The sequence below is a fragment of the Triplophysa dalaica genome, chromosome 4 (assembly GCF_015846415.1).
Source record: "Triplophysa dalaica isolate WHDGS20190420 chromosome 4, ASM1584641v1, whole genome shotgun sequence".
Classification (NCBI taxonomy): Eukaryota; Metazoa; Chordata; class Actinopteri; order Cypriniformes; family Nemacheilidae; genus Triplophysa; species Triplophysa dalaica.
Window position 1 is genome coordinate 21,130,364 of NC_079545.1, and position 23,980 is coordinate 21,154,343.

Genomic DNA, 23,980 nt, shown 5'->3' on the forward strand with positions numbered 1-23,980 from the left:
TTATGTACTTTTAAAATTCTGTCAGTGTACATCTTTATTTTCTTGCAAGTCTCTCGAATGCATTTCTCTCTGTAGGTGAAAGCCTTGCTTGTAATGAATGGCATCAGTGCCAGAACTTCATTATCAGCCACTGTGATGTCCCTTGTTCAGGTTCGCATGCTTAACACCTGACAATTTTATTTTTTATTTTCAGGGTATATGCAAAGAAAGTCGAATCCAGCCAAAATAACATGCATTTAATTGTTTTACCATTTAGTTCATAGAATGTTTGAAAGTTTAAAAAAATGTATCAATCATTATCAATACAAGACATCTCATTATAAATACTTTATTAGACGACACCCTTGAATTATCTTTTAAGGTTGGCCGATTTATTTTGATATCACTATTTGATTGCAAGGATTTATTCAAACAAACTATTTTAATTGCAAAAATACTAGACAAAAAGGAGGTAATGAAAGGACTTGCATTCATTGTTTGCATAAAAGATAAATGCTTTGATATCTGATCTAATTTAATGGCAGACAGTTTAAGAACTGATGTTTAGAAACTCATTTAATAGAATCTGATATAATTTATGAAATACTTTCATGTATGACAATGCTGACTCTTTTGTAGCTTTCTTTTTGGAGTGTCCATGGAATCGTCTTGATGTTATCCATCCTTCAGTGCATCATTTCTATCTGGATCTCATTTTTTGCCTACAAAGTCACTTATGACACCAAAGTCGCCAGCTTTCCATTAAATCAGGTAAATAATGTAATAGTAGTCATGTAATGTCAAAAGTACTGTATATCCATAGTGGCAGGCAGTTTAATCCAAACAAGGAAACGATTTTAAAACCTGAACATTTTTTGTTTTTTTAAAGTCAAGGGTTTCAGAAGAAGCAATCTCTCCGCTAAATGAACCCTAAGTGCTATAGAGAAAACAGCAGAATGGAAAAGGAATGCTTAAGGTGATATAAAGTTGTAAAGTGACTTTTATGGACTTAAATGGAAAAGGTATTAAAAGTGCTAATGTTGTTGTTGTAATAAATGTAACCACATGACTGTCACTCCGCAGTGCCCCTGACTCACAGTGATGGAATTCTGGCAAATGCAAGCATTTCATTTAAATTGTCTTGGTGTTGTAGGAGATTCTCTGTGATATAGAGACAATGAAATAAAGTGCAAAACATTTGTGCAAATAGGTTGTTATTAAAAAGCAAAAAACTGACAGGTGTACAGTAAATGTTTAATGGTAAAAGTTATGCTAACATTGTATCTTTGTTCATCCAACTTGAGCCACATTCAATGTTTTGACATGTATTTCCCCTTTTCTCTGTAAGATATGAATCTCTAATGACACAGCTGTAATGGTCAACCTGAAGACAAAAAAAACAATGTTTATTTCCACATTTATTTAAGATGTTTAAGATGTTATGCTTGTTTTCACGTTAGCTGCTTTTGCACATGCATTACCGGTTAATTATCGCTACCAGATCACATGTGGAGGGGACCTATTCAAAAATCCAGAAAATCAGTACTGGTAATTTACTAGTAAAAGTTGTTTTCAGTAAAGGTTACCAGTATGAGGCTATGTTTGAATGTATATGATGAACTTTGCATTGGCCAGTCATTCTGTCATAGATAATGTGTGCATCTGCACTGTGTACAGACTCAATGATTCACCTGAGTAGTGATTACATTGACAGTGACTGAGGTCATGTTGGGTAAAACATGTCAAATTTACTTCAAACGCACTTGATGCGAATTGTGTTGTGCATTTGACATTATTTGCCCTCATTTGAGAAACTGCTTATACCGTTAAAGTGATAGTTCACCCAAACATAAAAATGATGTAATTATTTACTCAAACTCTTGTCATTTAAAACCTTTATTACTTTTTTATCTGCAAAACACAAAAGAAGCTTTTTGAAGAATGTTGGTAAGCGAACAACAACAGTAACCATTGAGTTTATTGTATAAACACAGGTTTTAAATGACAGGAGGGTGTGTAAATGATCATTTGGGACACAATAATTGTTTTAGCAAAGTTAAACAGTGGAAATTTGAGGCTTTGTGGTTAGTGAGGTCACTGGGATATAAAATGAATACAGAAGAGATAAATCGAGGGTAAGATCAGGGTTATGATTTGGTTCTTGTATTCTCGCCCCTATAAGCCACACTTGATGTAGTTACTCTGCAATATCATCTTGCAATTTAACAAAAACCACAATTCTTTATTTTGAGGAAAAAACTGTACCCTGAAATAGTTTTTTTATTGCCATAGTTTTATTTCAACAATACAATTGCAAACAATTTCTTTTTCTCTCTCATTTCTTTTTTCTATCTGCCTCCCTTCTTCAGGTGTCATGACATCCCATCAGCAAAAAGCACCTGCTTACACCCACTTCTTTTATTAGCCAGGAATTCCTCCCTTTTCCTCCTTCTGTCCAATGCTCATTAAATGTGCTTCTTTTTTCTTTGTTCACATCAAGATACATTTCTTTGCTATGTTTCTGTTGCCTCATTGGGAAATAATGAAAAATACTTATATTCAACTGGCACACATTTCATAGTTTAATGCCAAAGAGGTTACTCTGTTTGAAATATTCCAGTATAGAGATTCAAAATAGAGCTGGTCCTCTACATACTCTTAGAAAAAAGCACAAAAGTGTCCTTTTCAAAGTGAACATTTTCCCCAAAATAAAAAATTTAAATTCCGAAAGAATTCGCTTTTTTGGGTGGACTTAGTATGCACGTTTCAGGGTACAGTTAAAATGTAGCACAGTACATTTTTATGAGTGTAAACTTTCTTAGCTAAGGCGGTTTGAAGGTCAGTGAGAGATGACTAAAGAAGACAGTGACACTAGTTTTCTAAAAAAGTCTTTTCACCTGTAAAATAATCTTGTTTCATTTTACCCTGATTGCTGAAGCCATGGAATCAGAGATGTTCTGCTTATCAAGATGTCTACACACAATCATGTCCCTTAAAGAATTTGTTTTTTCCTTCCTTAATCATCTACCCACTCAAGCTGCCTTTATAACTTATCCACTCTCACATGTCACATAATAAAACCAATTGCCTGCCAGTGTGAGAAAAGAATATGATTTTCACCTAAATGTGCACCTGTTCTAATCATATTTCTATTTTTGTCCAGGGCTGAAATGAGGGGAACACCTCAAAATGTAACAGATTTCCATCTTTTATCCAAAACAGGGCCTCCAATCACTAAGCAAGTTTTTATACATAAATATATTAGAATTTTCTGCATCTGTGGTTTAATCGTATAAAATATGTTCCAGCTAGAGTCCCCCCCAGCGAACCTCAGCCATTTCGAGCACTGTGACTATCCTTTCAGTTTTTAAAGGAATAATTCACCCAAAAATGAAAATTCTGTCATCATTTACTCACCTTCAAGTTGTTCAAAATCTGTATAAATGTATTGGTTCTGATGACATAGAGAAAGACATTTGAAAAAATGCTTATAATCAGACAGATTTTGCCCCCATTGACTCCCATAGTAGGAACAATTACTTTATAAATTGTTTGTTCTGTTGAACACAAAAGAAGACATGTTGGAGAATGTAGGACAGCAAACAGTTCTGTGGCACTTTTTACTACCATTGTATTTTTTTCCTACTATGGTAATCAATGGGGGGCAAAATCTGTCTGGATATATTCATTCTTCCAAAAATCTTTCTCTGTGTTTCCTGTAGCTCAATGGTAATATAACTAATGTATAGGATAATGCAATGTAAGTTGCTTTGGATAAAAGCATCTGCCAAATGCATAAATGTAAATGTGTTCATCGGAACAAAGACATTATACAGATATTTTTTGGGTGAAGTATCCTTTTAAGGCCTGTCCTCATGCTAACATTGCCTTTATCCATTCTGCTTTTTCATTGCTACATAACTGTTCAACAACATTCAAGGAACATTACAGAACAATATATAATTCCATCATTACAGCAAACATAAGTAGAAAAACGAGACCTGAAATAATATGGAAACACAACACATCAACATCTTCAAGACAAACACACAGCTATCAGCAGCACTAACTACAGCAGGTAATCTGTCAAGCGTGTCAATTCACTCTATTCATTGCTTATTTGAAAAGTAAAAAATAACAATACAATTTTAATCTACAAAAATACACTATGCATATGTTAATAGTACTCTATTTTGCATTATACTAAATCATCTTTAAACAAATTTTAGAGATAACATCATATAAGGACATTGCAGATAAAGGAAGATGATAAGAACAAAGATCTTATTACAAAAGACCAGTCAGGGGTCATCGGCCTAGGAGTCAATGATTCAATATGCTAAACAACAGTGTTAGGGTATTGAATTATACCTTGCGTTTCTATAACAAAACTTGGAGTTCTCCAACACTGGAATTATTATTTCATAACGTTCTAATAAAACGCTAGGCAGATTTGTCCCACTTGCTTAGAATCCTAACGCCTGCATGGGGTGGCATCCTCCAAAAGCTCATCTTCACTCAGGCTAATATGAAGGCATGTGTCATTCATGGGCGAAGAAAATGGAATTGTTTGCTCATAGCCGACGGGGGTGGCAGAATTTGGTGGAGTCACACCATCTACAGGTGGATGATCCTCGGGCAAGCTGCTGCATGTACTGGATGTAGAGATTAGAACGGAGCTCTGGTCATCAGACGGATCTTCTCTGGACTGAGGGGAAATTAGGGATTTATCACCCGAGCGTACGCCAGAATCTTCGCTAACCGAACAGGATGCACTGTCTCCACCGGTGAGAGAGTAAAAATCTCCAGGTGAAACAGAACGAATTGTTATGTCAGGAAATGAGGCACTACTGCTCATATTAGGAAGTACGTTCCCGTTTACGGTTGGGGACTTTGACTCCGCCTCTACACCCGGAGAGAGAGTCCTGTTCGAGCGTTTGCGGTTGAGTGGCTGCGGTGGGGGATCCAATTTAGGGATGATTTGTTTAAACCTGCAGACACAAAAGCTAAGCACATTTTGGGGGTTAATAGATTTGTCGTGGTGTATTGTGTATAAACACTGAAACTTCAAAAGACAGAAATGGTGAGAAAAGCAGCGTGGATGTGATCAGACGCTAGACGTGTTCGACGAGTGTCTTGTGTAGTGCTGAGTGTTGAATAAACAAAAGAAGCACTTAATGTACAATTATTCTTTGTGCAGTGCACTTATCTCTGTCCCACAGCTCTCCTGCTGGGTGAATTATGTGCAAAAAGGGGGTAATAGAGAGAGAGCGAGAGAAAGAAAATGGAAGACAGAGCAGCAGGTTCTTGTATTGATGGGCCTACTAAAAATAACTGCAATGCAGTCACTCAGCATGGGACGGAGAAAGCCCGGCGTAAGTGTCTCTCTGTCTTTCCCACTCGCACACATTTAACACATGTAAACAAAACACATGAAAAGACCTATATATATATATAAAATCATAAACAAATAAAATAAAGCATTAAAAAATATTGTAAAACAAACAATTATCAGAAGTAGATATTACTGAAATGTTCTGGATCTGGCCAAACCCCAAATCTCTATATATATTCTGGTCTCTAGATTTGACTTGCATTTGAAGACAAGCAATTTCAGATATCATTTTTGTCCATAACACAAATGACGTTCTATGAACATGCAGAATGTGTTTAAATCATATTTAAATATCTTATTCCGATAAAAAGGTAACATATAATAGGGGTAAATTGTCATATAATTCAGCATCACTGTGGCATAACATTCAAGGGCTCCGGACATTTACTCATGGCCTTTTAGCTGTTGCAGGATTCAAATCTTTTTGGTTTCCTTCCACGTTTTCTTTTCCTACCGATTAACATAAGATGACATCAGCAGTCCTCTCTGCCTTCGACCAAATGCTGTCACATCTCCTCCTACACATCTCTCTAAAGATCCCATTGAGAGCTCAAAGGAACTCACATGGTCTCCTTATCCAGTGGGTGTTGTAAGCCTCAGTAATTCAATTCTCTGTGGATTTTTGATAAACAATACCCGTCTCTGAGATTGCATGTACTGTAACAATAAATGATAATAGCAGAAATACTGTAGATTTTGTGAATTCTACAGTTGTTTTGCCTGCGTGGTGAAATAGTGCAGTAACCATTTAATACGTTTAATATTAAAACTTAATCAAGTCATATGTAAAATGCTTTGATTATACTCAAAATGTACTCATCATATTGTAAGATATTTAATATTGCACTGGTTAGGCTGTGTCATGACAGGCTGTGGAGCTGTGGATGGGGATACTAGTGACAATATTGAGTTCCTCCGATGAAAAATAAAAAAATTCCCTGAGGGAGAACATCAGACTCGTTCCATGTTGTTGTAATAAGTGTCTGTGTGTTGTGTGTGTAGATAGATATTTTATTGATCCATGAAGGGAAATTTAGAATGTGTGCTCTCAACATAGCAAAAGGAATCGACACACGCGCGCACACATTTGTTTTCCTATTACTGAGGTCATACAGATTTCTATAGATTTAACATCAGACTGATATTTTCTATGCTCTAAACCTAACCCTCGCAGAAACACTTGCACATCAATTTGAGCCTTTTATCTAGTGAAGACCAATAAAATGATTCAAGTTGGTTGTCATTATATTTCACTTTGTTAGAGAGGACATTTGGCCTGCACACACACATGCACACCAAACTTTATATCATGAATCCACCAATTCATTGCTTTAATAATGAGTGTGTTCATGTTGTACAAGAAACAGTCTACCATATACCCCACAGTGCTCACACAAACCGTTTTGCATATTTCATAAGGACATTATTGAGCATGTTTAGTAAGCCATCTTCCTCATGGGCACCACAAGCTAATGCCACAGTACCAGGTTACGATATCTGGAGGAAAAACTCGACCCACGCATACAGTAAATGAACACTGTTCTCTTCATCTTTGCACACGCACCACTGCACTGAACATTTATGTCTGTATAGCATGCTAATGTAATTAAAGAACAGCACAATTACAGTTATACTCACAGGAGGTTGGTAAAGCGGAGAGGAGACGAAAGGATAAGAGATGGTGAGAGCAGAGGAGATAGGAGAGAAGAAACAGTAATAGAGAACTACAGAGATGAAGCATTTTTGTAGGCCATCCCGAAAGTTAACACAATTATGATATGTCTATCAAGATAATCCAATGGTGCATTATTTGTGAGATTAGACAACATTAAAAATGAAGTTTAAAAAAAATGAGCGGGATATAACTGGTGTGTTTTATGTCAAAGATTAAAACTTGACAATATTTAGAGGTTTTGTTACCACAGACCTTAAGCTCATTCAAAGACCCCATAGACTTTGGAGTGATGGAACCGGACGTGCTGATACAAAAATATGTAAAAAAATCTCTGCGGTACTCTAGAAGGGATTTCAGAGATAGGAAGAAGGGCCGGGAAAAACCATGAGATGGAGAAATTGTATTAGAGAGAGAGAGAGGAGGCTGTTACAGGAGGAAGTGGATAAGCAGAAGGGGATGCTCCTCACACGTGCACCTGAGCAGAGAAAAACAAAATAAATCTCTCTCTCTTTTTCACACTCACAAACACAAAACAAACCTTCTCACCCAAACATTTGAGTACATTTCATCCCACAATGTGTTACATCCCACTGACTTCCACTGCAACATTGTAAATAGTAACGTCGAGTGCGTTTACACGCAGTACAGTACATGGAAGTTTGAGACTTGCCAGGTGTATCGCGTGCATTGATGTCACCATCGATAGTCTGTTTAGTTATTAAAAATGCTGCGGGAAATCTGTCAGAAGCTTTATTGATATACCTCTTCTTCTGTCTGCAGAACCCACATATGCAACAATAGTTTTTTATTTTGTTGATTCTACATCAACCGCATGATTGGAGAGCGGACTTTTATGTTACTTTTACTGTTACTTCCTTTTGGGACTTTTACTATTGCGCTGTCGGACATGGGCAAATAAACAAAACTGAGAGAAAAACTGGTCAAGGAGTTTACATACAGTGCAAAATCGGAGTAATGGGCAAAAATCTACCTCTGCCGAGCGGATTTGCTTACGTCGTTTATGAGCTTTCCCCCCAAAAAATAAAAAAACGTTTTACACGTTTACATAATCCTGTCCAATGTACCGCAACCCCAACCCATATGTCTTTTCACTATGTTAGTGAATCTCATAAACTTCCATTTATTTTGAATTAGAATAATTATATTTTGTACCTTTAATCAAAATTTTAATTTTGTGATGTTCGTATTTGGAAGCTATTGCTTTGAACCCACATCAATATACCTCTGTACACTTGTACTGTAACTTTAGTATGTTTTTATTGTTAAGAATGTCCCAAAATGTCCTTGAAGGGCAGTTTTGTCACCCTTATTAAGAACAATTTAGTGTTCAAAGAAAAGCTAATATAACACGTGCACACACACACACACACGCCTCAACAACAGTAATTAAGGAATGAATGGACACTACAAGAAATCAATAGAACCGTACAGTCTAATCCGTGTCATTAACACCTTCAATGTAATGTATTCACCTCCCTTACATTAACACAAATAAACTCAAGACACACAAACAAGCTCATGATAACTTGGTTTTGCAGTCCATACACACACAGGAAAGTGATGGTCATTGAGCAACAGTTTAATATGAATCCGATACATTAACAGAGACAGCAGAACAGAAGAGCGCAAGATACGAGGAGAGGTATAAAGAAAGCAAAAGGTTTGATGGTGTTGACTGTCACAAGAGAGACAGAGAACAACCACAACCAGCAGAAAAGTTCTCATTGATATTAACGTGGAGTGACAGAATAATGAATAAATGATGGACAGGTGCTTTAAACCACAGTCCAGGTGATGAGACACTGCTGGACACACACGGAGCACTATCACAAATGCTGGACTACAACTGACAAACAATACTCTGACTAAAGTCAAGTGAGTGGTGAGAGGTCTTGCTTTAGCTTTTCTTTCCATTATTCTTTGTTCTTTTACACCATCTACCGGATCTTCAATGTCACAAAAAAACTCATTCGGACTCTGACATACTGTAGATATACAAAGGAATAGACTGCGCTTATATTTTTTACAATACAAAGCAAGTGTGTGAGCGTGAGTGTGTTCCTATGAGTGTGTTTATTAGTGCATATTTTTGAGTAATTTCCCAGATCTGTGGGTTTGTGTCGTTTGTGTATATAAACAAATATGCGAGTGTGTGTGAGAAAGAGAGGTATTCAGCAGAATCTAAATAGCTTTAATAAAGTGCAGAAATGTATGTTTTTTTTGTGTGCAAGCTACCCACAGACACCCTTATATGTAAAAATAAATAGCTTTTGTACACACACAAAGCAAGCAAGCTTATACAAGCACGATGCACAGACACCAAAACATCTTTACACACACTCTCATTTACTTTCTTCCGTCACATCAAAAAAATACAAATAAACCCATCTGAGAAAAACAACAAATCAAGAAAGCTAATCAAAACAATGAGACACCTCCATCTAGAAGGAGAAGTGCAATAAACTGAATACCGTTGGGAGTGTTCAGTGCGTGCTGCAAATCTCAAGAACAGTGTAACGTTTGCTTTTAGCACACACAGACACACAGAAGTGATTGTGCAGTGCCCAATAAAGGTCAAACATTTCCATTACTATACAAGGAAACCTATGAGCCAAAAGTCGAGCAGTGTGGAAAGATTGTTCTCTCCTTTCTAATACACTTTCATTCAATTTGTTTACATTGCCTTGAAGCAATATCCATTCCATCAGTCTGCTGTCTGTGTATGGAGAGAGGCGGCTAAAGGGCGGAGTCAGAGAGGAGGCGGAACTATTTTTAGAAAAATCAAACACCAGCCAAATGTAGTGAAATCCTTCTGCTCAAACGTTTACCTTTCTTTATTAATGTTACAGAAGGTTACAGACCCGTAATCCACACAATTATATTGCTTTCTTTGCTTTTCTATTTGTGGATTTTGTTTTGGTGAAGATCCCCTCTTCTCTGTTCAGCACATTGACACGCTGTGCGATTATTCGGACCAGATGTTTCAGATCACATTTCAGATCTTACCAAAATGCAAGCTATTATTACGAACCCCATCAGGAGGTGGTAAACATTGCGTGCACACACTGTGGAAAGCAAACCTATAAACAGATTTTTAGAGATGTCTATAATGACTGCAAAGATTGCATATCCCTCCACAAAATATGGAAATATATGCAAATGTTTGAGAGCATAATTTACGTTTAATTTTGTCTCAAATCATGCTGCGGGCAGATCGAGGAACAGGAAACATGCGTCTGGATTATTGTACTTCCTGTTCTTTTTAGACTAATTTTCTCAATTCTTGAATCGTGATCTCACCAGCATTTATCACAAAATCACAACCTTTTTTCTATTCTTCTCAGAAAATGATTTCTTGTTATTAACACGTCTTTTTTCGCAGAATCATTGGGTATTAAACTGCAGCTTTATCAAGTGCGGCCTTACACACGTTTCTATACCTTTCTATATAAAATGTGGTGCTATTCATTTGGATGTCGTTACCTCTCATCGAGTGCTGTTGAATTCCGAGTGTCTAGCTTTGCAACTTCATTTCTTGATGCATCCAATCGCTCTTCGCTTCTTGTATTCTCTGGCTTCCCATTGGTTGTGATGGCGGCTACGCCATGCAGGTTAAGCAGATTGAGGTAGGACTCAGCGTAGGTGGATGCAGGACGGTTCACTGACTGCCCGGCTGGAGTGGAGGTGATGGGTTGGTCTGAGCAAGGTGTGTAGAGGTTCTTGAGGTTGAGAGAGAGAGAACGTGTGCCCACGCTCCTCCATGGCGATTCTTCATCTGCAGTAAGACATTTAAGATCAGTGGGTAAGGTTTGATGTTCAGTCGCAGATTTGTCAGTCCCAGATTTGTCTCTTTAGCACCAAGGGTTACACTGTTTACTGGCTTCCTGACAAAATTAGAGAGTACTTTTTAAAATCTAAAAGCTTTAATTTACTGTAACTGGGTGGCTGATACGCAATTTACAGTTGGCAGACTGGTAGTGGTCTACTCCAAAGCTATAGTTCCTTTAAAGCGATAGTCCATCCAAAAATAAAGATTCTGTCATCATTTATTTCAATCCTGTATGAGTTTCTTTTTTTCTGCAGAACACAAAATAAGATTTATTTCAAAGAATGTTGGACACCAAACAATTGGAGTACCCATTGACTTGCATTGGTTTTGCGTCAATAGAAGTGAACGGTTGTTCAGTTTCCAACATTCTTCAAAATATCTTCTATTGTCTTCTGCAGAAGAAAGAAAGTCAAACAGATTTGAATTGACAAGAGCGTGAGTAAATGATGACAGAATTTTCCTTTTGGGTGCACTATCCCTTTAAGCAAGCCTTTGGAAACACAGCACATCAGCATCCCATGCTGGGGACCACCATCCAAAACTCAACATATGCTTGAAGCCAGCTTTTTGCCTTGCTCAAGGTCACAAGAAGCTCACTCTAGCGTGCCAACACAGATCTTTAGTACAGTAACATCCCACCAAGCACAAACTTATGAATAAACCCACACGCATTACAGTCAGAGTGAAACCAGGCACAGAGCCCAGTGCTGATGAATCAAACCCAATAAACTCCTACGCTAAACTTTGAAATAGATTAGTGTACAGCAACTACCTCAATAACATTGCCGCCTGCCAAAAAAATAATGTGTTTGTGTCTACGACTGTTCAGTCGCTCTCTCTCTTGCCATCCCAGTGATGGCCACCTTAATGCAATAAGATCCGCTTCAATGAACAGTGAGCGCAGATTTCACTAAAAGCTTTTAGTTTTCAGGTGGATTATGGGGCGTGTCTTACTCTGTGTTGTTCCGTTGACTCTGACCTCTAGCTGGCTGAGGTGTTTGACCAGCAGGGCCGTGTGTTGCAGTAAGTCACGGTTCTGCAACAGCAGCTGGTGAGTCCTGGCCTGCGCCTCCATGCGGGCGGCTGTTTCTGCTGCCAGCTGATCCTTCAGGAGTTGCACCTAAAGCAATAATACAGTCATTTAATACTAGAGATCAATGTTGAATTTAATTGATCAATGCCAACACTTAATGAGCCTAATATTACAGTCTGACAAATCCTAGATTAGGTAAAAGGTGCAAATGGATCTGTATTGTACACATCTGATTCTTGGAAGAAATAATGAGTGGTGCTTGTTCAAGTCAAACTTGATGCTATGCTATAGGGTGTTTGAAGTGGTCAGGACATTGCTAAGGCCTTTATTAGTTGATGTTGGCACGTTGCTATGGTTGATAGGGGTTTTGAGTGGTTAGGGTATTGTTATGCAGTTACTAAGGTGTTTTGAGTGGATGTCAGTGTGTTGCTATGGTGTTCTGGTTGATTGTAAAAGTAACTCTAGGTGGTTGCTATGATGATCTGGGTGGTTGCAAGGGTATTATAACATTGTTACAGGGTTACTTAGGTGCTCTGGATTGTGTCTAGGGTATTATTGGAGTGTTTTGGATGTTTACTATGGAGTTACTTACTAGCCAATGTAAAACATGTGATTTTCTGGACCCTAGATATGGACCAGATTTATCTTTAAGTGTAAAGGGCGTTTCATGGTCGTGCGTTTGACCTACGCCATAGGCTGTGCACAGCTCTGTGTAGCCTGATGTGCACCTCTGCAATAACGTGTCAACTCAACCCGGACATTATGCTAACCGCAGGCGCTGTGATTGGTCTGTTTGAACCCCTCCCCAAGGTCAAAAACTCTATGATAGCGTTCACTCAAACGCATTTCTGAATGACTTACATAAGTAAATGATTTGTTCTTCTGTGTTTAACATTTCAAAAGTGACTGTTTACTTGCCGCTATCACTGCTAATGCTTCTCAGACAGCCTACACAACAAGCTTCCTTTTCTTCGGCTCTTGTCTTGGATACACAAGCAACAGGCACGTGGACACAGACGCCTAGTGGCCATTGCCTGTCGACGTGGACACTGACGCACAAGTAAAAATAAAAAAACTGTTGCGTCGCCTCACGTGTAGGTCCTACACGTGACCACAACTTACCCTTAAGTGTATTGGACATTTTCACACATTTTGTCGTCCAACAAAAAGGTCTCACCCACATAGATTGTTTTTATCCAGACAGTTTAAACATTAAATAAAGAGACCCCCTAATTTTTGTTTTATATGAAATCTTTGTGTGAATGACGACAGTTGTGTTATTTCTATTTTAAGTTCTGTTGAGAAATTACAAGAGCAACATCCTAAACAAAGTTTATAGTTGATATAAGACATAAATGAAAACTCATGAGTCATGAGGGGGCTTGTCTGCAAGTGTTCATCTCATTTTCTTCATATTGCTATGCAATATCCCAAGCGTGTCAGCTTTTTCTCATTCTTTCATTCAATGTTATACTCAATCTTAATCTATATTCAAAAACAGAACAAATGTCATGTAATGGAGACAGAAATTACAGAGTGAACAAAGATGTCCCGATCGACTTTACGTTCTGTTTCCTTCCCAGTGTTTGTCTTTGCTTTGTCATGGTTGTGGAGATTGATTTAGGGTTTGAGGTATGTAAGTGCTTTTCAACAAAATAACTTTGTTAGTAAATAAAGTACAGGGTTGTGCAGAATGTGTGCTTCTGGAATTGCTGGGGTAGGTGAATACATCTGTACTCCGAAAAGAACCTTGTGTGAAACTGCCTGTATATGTATATATATATATATATATATATATATATACGGTGTTTTTCATGGAGCCTTAGCTCCTCCCAGTGTTAAGAAATGGAATTTTTCAATGTAATTCATGATAAGTATGTGAATGAGTGTACGGCATCTTACCTGTGCTACAACAACATGTGTTTGTTGTTGCTGCTGAAGCAGCTGCTTTTGGAGGAACTGCAGGTGGTGTTGGGTAGCCAAAGGTGTGAGAGAAGGAGAGCAAGGGCTGCTGGGAGCTAACGTGTAGAGAGAGACACCCTCCAGATTTGGTAAAGACTGTAAGATAGAGAGAGATAGAGAGAGAGAGAGAGAGAGAGAGAGAGAGATTTAAGTCGATCATGCTGATGTACTGAAGATTCGCACAGCTGTGAATACTGTTCAGCAGATTTATTATTTTTCTACAGAATATGGCATTTATTTTGAGCTGAAAAATTGAAGTAGCGCCTTAAGAAGCATAATTTTAAAAAGTGGAGTGATACAATGAAACTTGCCAAAACCGTTCTGCAAAATATCAGCAGTCACTTTTGAAACCTCTTTTTCCGTTTACATGAAGGTTACTGGTTTTAAGAGTGTTTTGGTTAGTGTGTTCTTCAGTCACAAAGGGCACATAAAGTGCTTTTATAATTCAAAGGAACATGTACACATACACACACCCGCGCACATGCACACACATTTTCTCTAAGTAGCTTTAGTCAGCCATAAAAGGTATTGAGACAGAGACAAGACTATAGGGATCTAAACACTAAAATGCTGCTCTGCTTTCATAACAACCAATTAACATGTTTTTAGCTATCATACATTCTATTGATTTATGTACAGATTTAATTATGTTTAATGCTAACCTGTTTTCATAAAACATTTTTAATAATAGCCAAAATTGCATCTACTTTTCTTTAATGCCAAAATGTATCAGGATATTAAGTAAAAAGCATCTTCCATGAAAATATTTTGTACGTTTTCTACCTCAAAATATAAAAAAAACTTTATTTTTGTGAATGGATGCAGCAAAATCGCTAACAAAAATTGTGGGAAACATGCCTACAAACTTCGCTTGCTGATGTCTGCTCTTTGAGAATTACCCACTAAAGTTTAGTATCTATGTAAAGTTTAGAATTTCTGCTTTTGAGTTCATCTACTCTCCACAACGTCAATACAGTGGTAAGCCATTAGAGAGTTTCTTCTTAGCAACAGCTAACTGCAACTGCTACAGTATCTCTGATTAATACTTTAAAATTTTCTCAATATTTTGATATTTTTGCACCCTCAGATTCCTCCGTTTTAAATGGTTGTACTTGGCCAGATATTGACAACCATACGTCAATGGAAAGCTTATTTATTCAGCTTTTTTAAATTAAGATATTGTAAAAATCTTCCAAATTCCAATGTTTTTCCAAATGAGTAATGTCTCCAGTTGTCTCAAATGGGAGGTCAGATTAAACCAATATGCTAAGAAAATGTATTCCATAACTAATGTTAAGTAAACCCCACAAACATACAATACTATAATAGTGAGGTTTAAAGTGGCAAGACCACAGTAGCCGAATGTATCTACATAAGTTAAAACAATGTACAATAACGCCATGTGATAATGTACATTATATAATATGTACACAGACTCTTTTAGTTTCTATGTAAAAGCTGAAATGAAACAGTGTTTAGAACAAAGCACATTACTATGCATCTTGGTAAAAATATAACCATTTTAAATAGCTGTGATAAAGGAAACGAAACAATTATTCGTTCAGTGCAATAACCCACTTTTAGCACTAGGTGAAGCTGGAGGTTTAAAATGCAAAGCATACAAACAGGTACAAACAGAGGCTAGAGATAGCAGGACAGTTCTCCAAAAGCAGGTAAAAACTGCATAAATGAAACTGGCTGTAAAAGCTGTCAACATGTTATTCTTTTACTTTTTGCCCATTATCGCGATGTACACAAAGTGCATGGAGTGTCTCTCTGAAGGTGGATGACAAAAGCTAATAGTTAATCTACGTTCTTCTAGAAAAAATTGCAACAGTGGATGTTCTCATTCTGTCTTCATTTCCACTCATCCTCCAGTGAAGGCATTTGTTAGGAATGTCAACTACAAAGCTAATGGAACGCCAATGGATCTTTGATGTTTCCCGGAGAAGGAACACACGAATGCATTATGAATGTGTTGAGGCAAAATGAATACATGTAAATATAACATGAAGGAATGCATTATCATCTCTGTTTCCGAGCAGGAGGCCTTTTGTTTGAGCTTGAGATTACATTTTTCTTATGGCTCAGCATCCTGAGACCCAATGGCCAGATGTTCAGGTTTCTACAGTATCTGTTAAATACGGAATTTGTTTAATTTTAAAGAAAATCGCAAAACAGATGCATTTCCCTCATATCCATTTTTTTGCTTTTGTTATAAGGTTAAAGTGTGGAATGTCTGTGTTTCCAAAAGAAGAAAACCTAAATTAAGATTTCAGATGAGATTTTTCACTTTTAATTTGTATGGTTCTGTGATATACAATGTTTACTTTCTAAGTGGGTTTTCAACTGTTTAAGCAAGAGGATGATGTGTATCATTTCTAAAACTGCCTATTTTCCACCAAAACATCAAATCACTTGTGCTCTGAGAGAGTATTCTCAAATCTGACACACTGACGTGATTAAAGTCAGGGAAGGATTTAAAAAATGCTTTGAGCAGCACTGAACTGTGCAGAGAGTGCAGCCCTGAGGCATTAAAACAGCATCACAGAGGAAGACGAAGAGACAAAGATGTAAAATAGGGAAGATAGAGAAGCTGAAAGATATGACTTTATTAGAACAGCAATATTTTTGGTTGATCAGAGACACTACACGGACGTATGGGAGACAAAATGATGCAAAAAAAAAAAAAAAAACCCACTCACCTGCAGGGTTTGTCCAGTTTTCACCACGTTGAGCTCAGACAGGCTCTGAAGAATGTCATCCATAGCTTGCTCGCTGAGCTTCTTCGACTGCGAATCTGTTTCATCATCATGTTCAACTCCTGTCAGGTGTCGACCTGTGATCAACAATTTTAAACATCACATGTTATGTCAGAGGAATTGTGTTCAACAGTGATGACTTGCTTAGCATTCATGCTATGATGGGATGGCAGAGTGTCACCTTCAGGGCTTGGCTCTTCTCCAGACTGATCGCTCTGGCCGTCTGCAGGGCCGTCTGGCTGCTCAGCTGCATTCTGCTCAGCGTGCTGCAAACTCATCTTATGACACACCTCAAACGCCTGGCCGACTGTCCGCACTATTCGCATGGCCTGACTCTTGACAGACAAATGAGAGATTGAACCATACAAAACAGACACATTTTTAACTGTAGACAAATGACTGTTATTTTATAAACTTGTTTTATATACTTTAGGTTTAATATAATTTCTTATATACAACACTTGTGCAATATAAAACATTCATTACAAATTATTTTATCAGCAGGTCAAATAGAAGTCTTTGTACTTTTTATGACCCAATACAATATATATAAATACTGTATATATGTGGTCATTGTACTGTATCACTGTACGATATGAGATCTTTTCTTCTGCATTATTGTTCATACTGAGGATGTTAAGGATGCTGCAGTTATGTGGGCCATGTTACTAGAAGAATTAACAGCTAAGACAAAGAGGTGAACAGTTTAAAAGTTAATGCCTTGTATAAAGGTTACTTGTTGTAAAAATAGATAATAGACAGAGTCTGGCAAAAAAACATACAGAGACAAGAGAAAGAGAGTGATAAAACCTGGGATCATATTTTTGCACTTCAAGTAATCTGCTATACCTTCTTTTTGGACTTGAACACATTACATCTGAATGAGTTGCTGGATCCATCGCGTACAATATAGCTGAAAATCTTCAGATCCTGAGAATCATGGGATACATAGAAGATCCTGGTAGGAAAGGGAAGAGAAGAAAAGAGGAATAGGAGAAGATTGTTTAAAGTCATTGTAACCATCAAAGATAAATGAAATTATGAAAATAATGAAATTAATGAATAATTAATAATATAATAATAATAAATTATAATATTAATAATAAATTAAATGACGATTATGTAGTTCAACATTGATCTGTAAGATAAATTCTCTGAAATTGTATTATATTACACAATTTAGTTTCTCAGTTCATATTTTAAATATATTTATGCCGAACAAAGCAAAACCAAACTACTGTATTCTTTTTACTGATGTTAAGCAGTGGAACAGCTCTGTATCACCTGTAAATGGGGTCTTGCATAACCAGCATCTTACTTTCGTCCCAAGTCCACTCCTTCCTCTAGAGATCAAAAGAGGACAAGTCAGAGGACTTCAGAAACTCAAATGCAGATTCTGATTGTGCAATTGAAGAGACAATTATACTCTAACATGTTGCAGTATATTAAAAGTAACAGCATAAGTACAGTATAATGAAGTCATGAGGTCACACATGCCTTGGGCTTTTTGCGCAGCATCACTTTGACTCCATCTACTGACACCAACAGGCTTACTTTCTTCTTTTTGACACTCTTGGCCTTAAACTCGTACTGTAAGCAAAAAACAAAGCAATTTAAAACCATTGCAAAACTTTTTCAAAGATCCATCACAAAGCAAAAAACATACTCCCAATGAGATTTCAATGAAAAGATATATTATAGTAAAGTATTGTTTAACAGAAAGGTTTTAAGGAACATGTGACTGGCTTCTTAACTTATCTCAGTTTCATTTAAACTGGACTAGAGGAGCGGAAAGCATTTATAAAACTTGGACATAAGCCAACTGTTCTACCTTGACCTTCACTTCCGCATGACTCACTCTCTCCCTCTAACTCACCTTTTGTTTTTTAATCCCTTTTACTACAGATTTACTTGGAGATATTTGAATTTACTTCCTTTCCAGAAATTTACATTCATTTGTACACATAAAAAATCCATTATGTAAGGAGACTAGAGCCCTGTCAAAAAAAACGTGAGCTGACTACCAAGACTACAGTAGATTTAAAGACATCAAGCTTCTAATTTAAGACATAATGTCTGAAAAGTAATCCAAAAAGTCAAGTAGGAAAATTATGCTGTTTTCTAGGATACCTTCATATTATGAATAAGAGAATTCCATAATGCACTGCAATAAGCAAAGTTAGAAAAATTTCAGGACTAAGACTGAGCACAGAGTTCAGAAAAAGACTAATTATATCTACATTGTGTTTAATCCTGAAATGAACGAACGTCTTGACTACATTTCTCTGTGCCCTGTGCATTTTGGTGGTTTCAACAGGGGTTGTGCAGTTCTACAAAATTCATTCTTACAACTTGTTTCTCAAATATTTTCACTTTAAATGATTCACATAAGGGTTGTACGAATAGAAAATGCCATTGTTGTCCATTGCCGATGGCTGCAAATCGAGTTGTAAACAAATACGTACAAACCTCACCCTACAGATCAGAGTAGCCTTACTTTATAACTGTGGAGCTCCCGTAGTATAAAGAGGATGCGCAGTTTGCGCAGAACCCATCTGACTTTATAAATGTATAAAGAAGACCTGCGTTGACTCAATCTCTACGAGTCTTCAGGTTCTTTAAAAGTTGAGGTAGTTATGAATCATTTCTGTTGAAAAACATTCATAATTAAAGTCAAATCCTTAAAGGAGACAGCGCTACACTCATTCGTCTGCACATTACGCAGATCTGTCCATCTCTTGCAGGCTGGAGGAAAACAAGGGTACAGTGGTGAAAACATAATACTTTATGGTAAGTACAGGGGAAAAAGGACATGCCAGATCTATTCATGTGTACAGATGACAACCCTTATTGTGTTTGCAAACCAAATGTTGCTTTAACTTCAAAATATCTTGACAGTGTTAAATATTAGTATCAAGGCTTTCTATTAAAACTGAACTGAAACACTTTAGGACAAAATGCTCATCAATTTGTTAGGTCTGTTTAAACGTGTAGACATAAATGTGTGGTTTGCACCAGTGCTCACAAAGCACCATACTGAGGTACGTCTATAGAATCTATTTTAATTTTCTAAATAATAGTGTTAGGCCTGCTTTATTTTGGGGGGTTTTGTAAACATTTTGAGTCTTTTTCTTAAAAAAAATAAAGTCAAATAGTGATCGCAATGACATCATCATATTATAATGGCTCCCAATTGGCCTATATAATTATCACTTTTAATTTATGTCAGAATTTTTTGTAGTTTTATTGCTCTCAGCAATGCACGAAATACAAGAATTACACATTTTCCACATACATTTCAAAAGATATTGTCAGATGTTTTTAAACACTAGTAATATATGATAAAAGTCAGACATTAGCTGTTAGGTTATAGGTTGGAAGAAAGTGTGTGATTATGGATTGCATTTCTAATGCACCCATATGCTAATTTCTAGCTAAAAAAAAAAATCTCTCTTACGTAACTTCTCTGGATCGGTTCCACATTTAATGGAATATCTTATTTTTAACACATTATAAGTAAAATTACTGAAATTATTTAAGCACGTCGCATAATAAACTTATTTTGAGCGTTGGAGTTAACTTCTTGATTTTTTTAACTTCAGTTTAACATTTATTAATACTGTTGCATGCAAAGCATGCTATGAACTCTTAAATTCACTGCTCAGCTAGTGAAATTAACAAAAAAATTAAACAAGTCCCACCACAAAATAATTAATAAAAGATTCCTTATACAAGTTTTCGTCGGTTGAACAGGGCTGTAACTTTTGTATCAAAGGCCAAAAAGCTGTCATTAATGCATTTAAGGCTACAGACTCTGTAAACAAAACCAAAACTTTATACCTCGGAAGAGCTTTTTAAAAAGCTAAGAAGTCATTATCAAACAAAAAGGAGCAAAAGGCAATCTGTAACTTTGTTCAAGAATTAAATTTTGATCTATTATTGCTCAAGTGCAAAGTGCATTGAAATATTTAAGATCTACTGGATGACCTTTCTTTACTGTGCATAAACTTTTTGACTTGAAAGACAGGAAAAAACTGGGATGGTGTTTTAGCTTCATTCAGAATTGTGAGCTGAATCCAATAATCTGCAGCATCTGCATTGTGGGTTTAAACTTTACATTTCTCTTTAAACCTCTCTTTATATCTCCCTCAGCTCTAAAAATAAATTAAGTTTTCACTGGGGAAATTACTCTTTTATCATCATTTTAGACATTTTCAAAGACAAAATATGTTTCTTAATAAATCCGGTAAAACATGTATGTGATAGACAAACAACCCTGCCCTGCATTATAAATAGTATGAAATAGCAGTATATAGTAATATAGTAAAGTAGTAAAGTATAATAAATTACCCAGTATTTTAAAGTGAATGAACTGTGTTCTGATCATGTGCAATTCATCTACCTTAAATTATATCACATAAGTGAAGTGTACACAATAACAAAGCAAATTATTATTACATCTATATGAATGCTTGACTACCACTAGATGCCCTCATTACATTACATGTTTACATCCGGTTCTTGGTGAGCGGATGACGTGATGAGTGCATCCACTGGTAGAATAATCTTAATATTCTCTTGTAGTTTGTGAGAGTTTTAAATCTTTTAGTATGAGCATGTTTAAGATTTTAAATATGAGAATCTGTTAAGATTCTCCTTATGTGTGTGCTGCAACCAGATTTCTTAATCAGTCAGGATTTTTTAAATCTTGTAGTCTGCGGCCAGCTTAAGTCGGTCAGTTTCACAAACCGTCAAAGATGTGCAAAAAAGAAGAGTCAAGGAAGGACTCTCCAGCATTTCGTTTTCATAAGACTTCCTGTGGATTTTATTGGTCTCTAAAAAACGACGTTATGATGATGGATAGATTCGGTCTGAAACATTCACTACACTGCTGTGTCAGCTCTCAGTTTCAGTTTCACTTTGAGTTTTAGTAGTGTCTGAAACTGCAGAGTGTGATTTAGTGGAGGAGGAGATCATTTGCATATTCATGTCTTAACATATACTTAATGAAGTTGGGGTGAAGAGTTACATTTCAGCTATTTTAAGGCAAGAAATAAAATTCACAAGAAAAAAACATAAAAATATGTAGTATTGTAGTTTTAAGAGATAGAATTATTGACCACAGGGAGACTTTAAAGTCTCAGTGAAATATTCATATTTACACTGTCTGGATCATCCCATATCACCCAACCAGCGCACTGTGCGTCATTCACCATGTTGGACATAATAAATGTGCGAACAAGTGGGTGATATGAGGTGCCGCCTCCACAGCTCTCATAGTGAAGGGGGCTGGACTCTTCCGACAGATCTGTACTTTTAGGGACCATGGGCATAGAGAACCTGTCTAGGCTTTATCTCTGCGGAATTTCACCCTTGGCACTAGGGATGTGCCAACAACTTCCATTAGATGTTGCCATTGGAAACAACCTTGACATTGCGTGTTATGCTGAGAGCGAGTTCATGTCTCAAGCTTGTCCGCTTGATTGGGATTTACGCTTGACTTCAGACCAACGGAGAGCGTGCCTCATTTTAACAAAGTGTGTAGTTGAGGAACTGAGTGAGTGTGTGAGAGAAAGGAGGGCGAGAGAACATTTCTTTGGAAGCTGAGTCTGCAAAGTGACTACTGCGAGTGGGACATTTGCCAAACAGTTTTCCTCGCACCACCTCATGGGCAGGATATTAAAAACTTGTGGAAAAAAGGGACATGATTGGCCAAACTCTATTTTGCTTCAAATCTTCTGATGCCCACAGGTTTATGTAAGGGTAAGCAATAGTGTTCTCAGTAATGCATGTCTAAGAAGTTTTAAAATTTAAACAACAAGACAGCGAGCAAAGAATATGCAGAGACCCCCTAATACAAGCACACATGCTGCTCTGATGCTGAGGCTGATAAAGGCGTGTGCTTGACTGAGTAGATGACAAGACTTGTGCACTGACAGGAACTCCCAACGGTACCCATGTAACTACAACAACCTTAGCCATTAGTGAAAGAACAGAAACAAGAAAGAAAAGAAAGACTTTCTGACTCTCTCTCATTCAAGGTTTTAAGTGATTAGATTGTGTTTTCGTCTCTGGTCATTCAGAATTATAGAGTTTACAAATCAAGCCAAATGGTTTTTGCAGCGAAATTATGCCAATTCAGGCCACTGTTGCACAGTGGTGCAACGAAATTAAGATAAGAACCCTTGGCCAAATATAAATAAAGGGCTAACCAAACTAACCCCTAACCGAATAGTACACCAGAATGAACTGTAAATATTAGGCTGGGAGCAGATTGCAATTGTATTGTGCTGAATTGTCTTACAACAGTCGATTAAACGAAAAATGACACAAATTTTTAATAATTTAAATGACTTTCATTTAATGCTTCATTAAAATTATTTAAATAACATGCAACGATTTTTTTTATACAAAAGTGTATCAGGAAGGAAATGTTTTAATTTAAGGTCAAATCTAACATCCCTTTCCTTTGTGCCAATTGCAGCACGCACAGAAATGACCACTTAAAAGATGAGTTGTGGAGGCGTTTTAAAGGAGGAAAATTGGTAGGTTTAACGCAAACTGTATCATATCAAAGTGGGGTAATAATAATTTCACTGGAGCCATGTATTGTTCTTAGTGCCGCAATGCGGAAAACACGGCTGAAGCGAGGAATGCAGGCATCACACGAAAAAGTTGATAATGATCTAGAGCTACAAAGCTACTTCTAGATTCATAGAACTTTGAAATGTTTGATTATAATGATTATCACAAAAAAATGCAGAATAAACATGATCGTTTAGCAATGTTGTCTGTGTGCCTGCACAGGGACGGACTGGCCAACTGATGTACCGGGCGTATTCCCGGTGGGCCGCTAACGTATGGGGCCGGAACGGACGCTTTGGCCGCTCAGACAGACGTATTATAAAAGCAAATGCACGCACAGCGAATACAAAAAACACAGTACACAGCACCGGACATCACGTAGCATGCGCAGCCCCCCCGGTCAACATGTATCGTGTGCACCACCCACCCATTATAATTAAATAACTAAAATTTTATTAAACTTTTAGAGTCCGAAAAACAAATTTAAAGGAGGACATGGATTTCATAAGGTCGTATATTACATATTTTAAGCCCAGGCACAGACCAGCCTAAGCAAACAAATGCTCATGGCGTCACCTCTTGCAGCCGCTAAAACGATCCAGTCAGGGTTGGCGCATCAGCAAATACAGAAATATTAATGGTCATAAAGTAAGGAAAGTTGAACACATAGGGTTAGTTAGCCTATTTTAGTTAAATATATATATTAAATATTGGAAATGAACACTTTGATCAATAGCTT

At 37.0% G+C, this 23,980-nt stretch overlaps 1 protein-coding gene across 5 annotated transcripts in view; it reads right to left on the reverse strand.

The window, feature by feature from the left end:
- Positions 1–537: 537 nt before the first annotated feature.
- Positions 538–23,980, reverse strand: part of si:dkey-34e4.1 (carboxyl-terminal PDZ ligand of neuronal nitric oxide synthase protein) — a 30,277-nt gene continuing 6,834 nt past the window's right edge. For 3 of the 5 annotated variants that reach the window (XM_056746298.1, XM_056746295.1, XM_056746299.1), the window contains 9 exons: positions 18,154–18,246; positions 17,941–17,999; positions 17,506–17,614; positions 16,838–16,991; positions 16,600–16,733; positions 13,835–13,990; positions 11,854–12,019; positions 10,554–10,845; positions 538–4,985 (listed from right to left, as the gene is read on the reverse strand). In XM_056746298.1, coding sequence (XP_056602276.1) covers positions 4,454–4,985; positions 10,554–10,845; positions 11,854–12,019; positions 13,835–13,990; positions 16,600–16,733; positions 16,838–16,991; positions 17,506–17,614; positions 17,941–17,999; positions 18,154–18,246 — 1,695 coding nt within the window. In that variant the 3' untranslated portion in view covers positions 538–4,453. Of the gene's footprint in view, positions 7,525–10,553; positions 10,846–11,853; positions 12,020–13,834; positions 13,991–16,599; positions 16,734–16,837; positions 16,992–17,505; positions 17,615–17,940; positions 18,000–18,153; positions 18,247–23,980 lie in introns of all 5 variants that reach the window. The other 2 variants (XM_056746296.1, XM_056746300.1) reach the window with 2 other exon arrangements.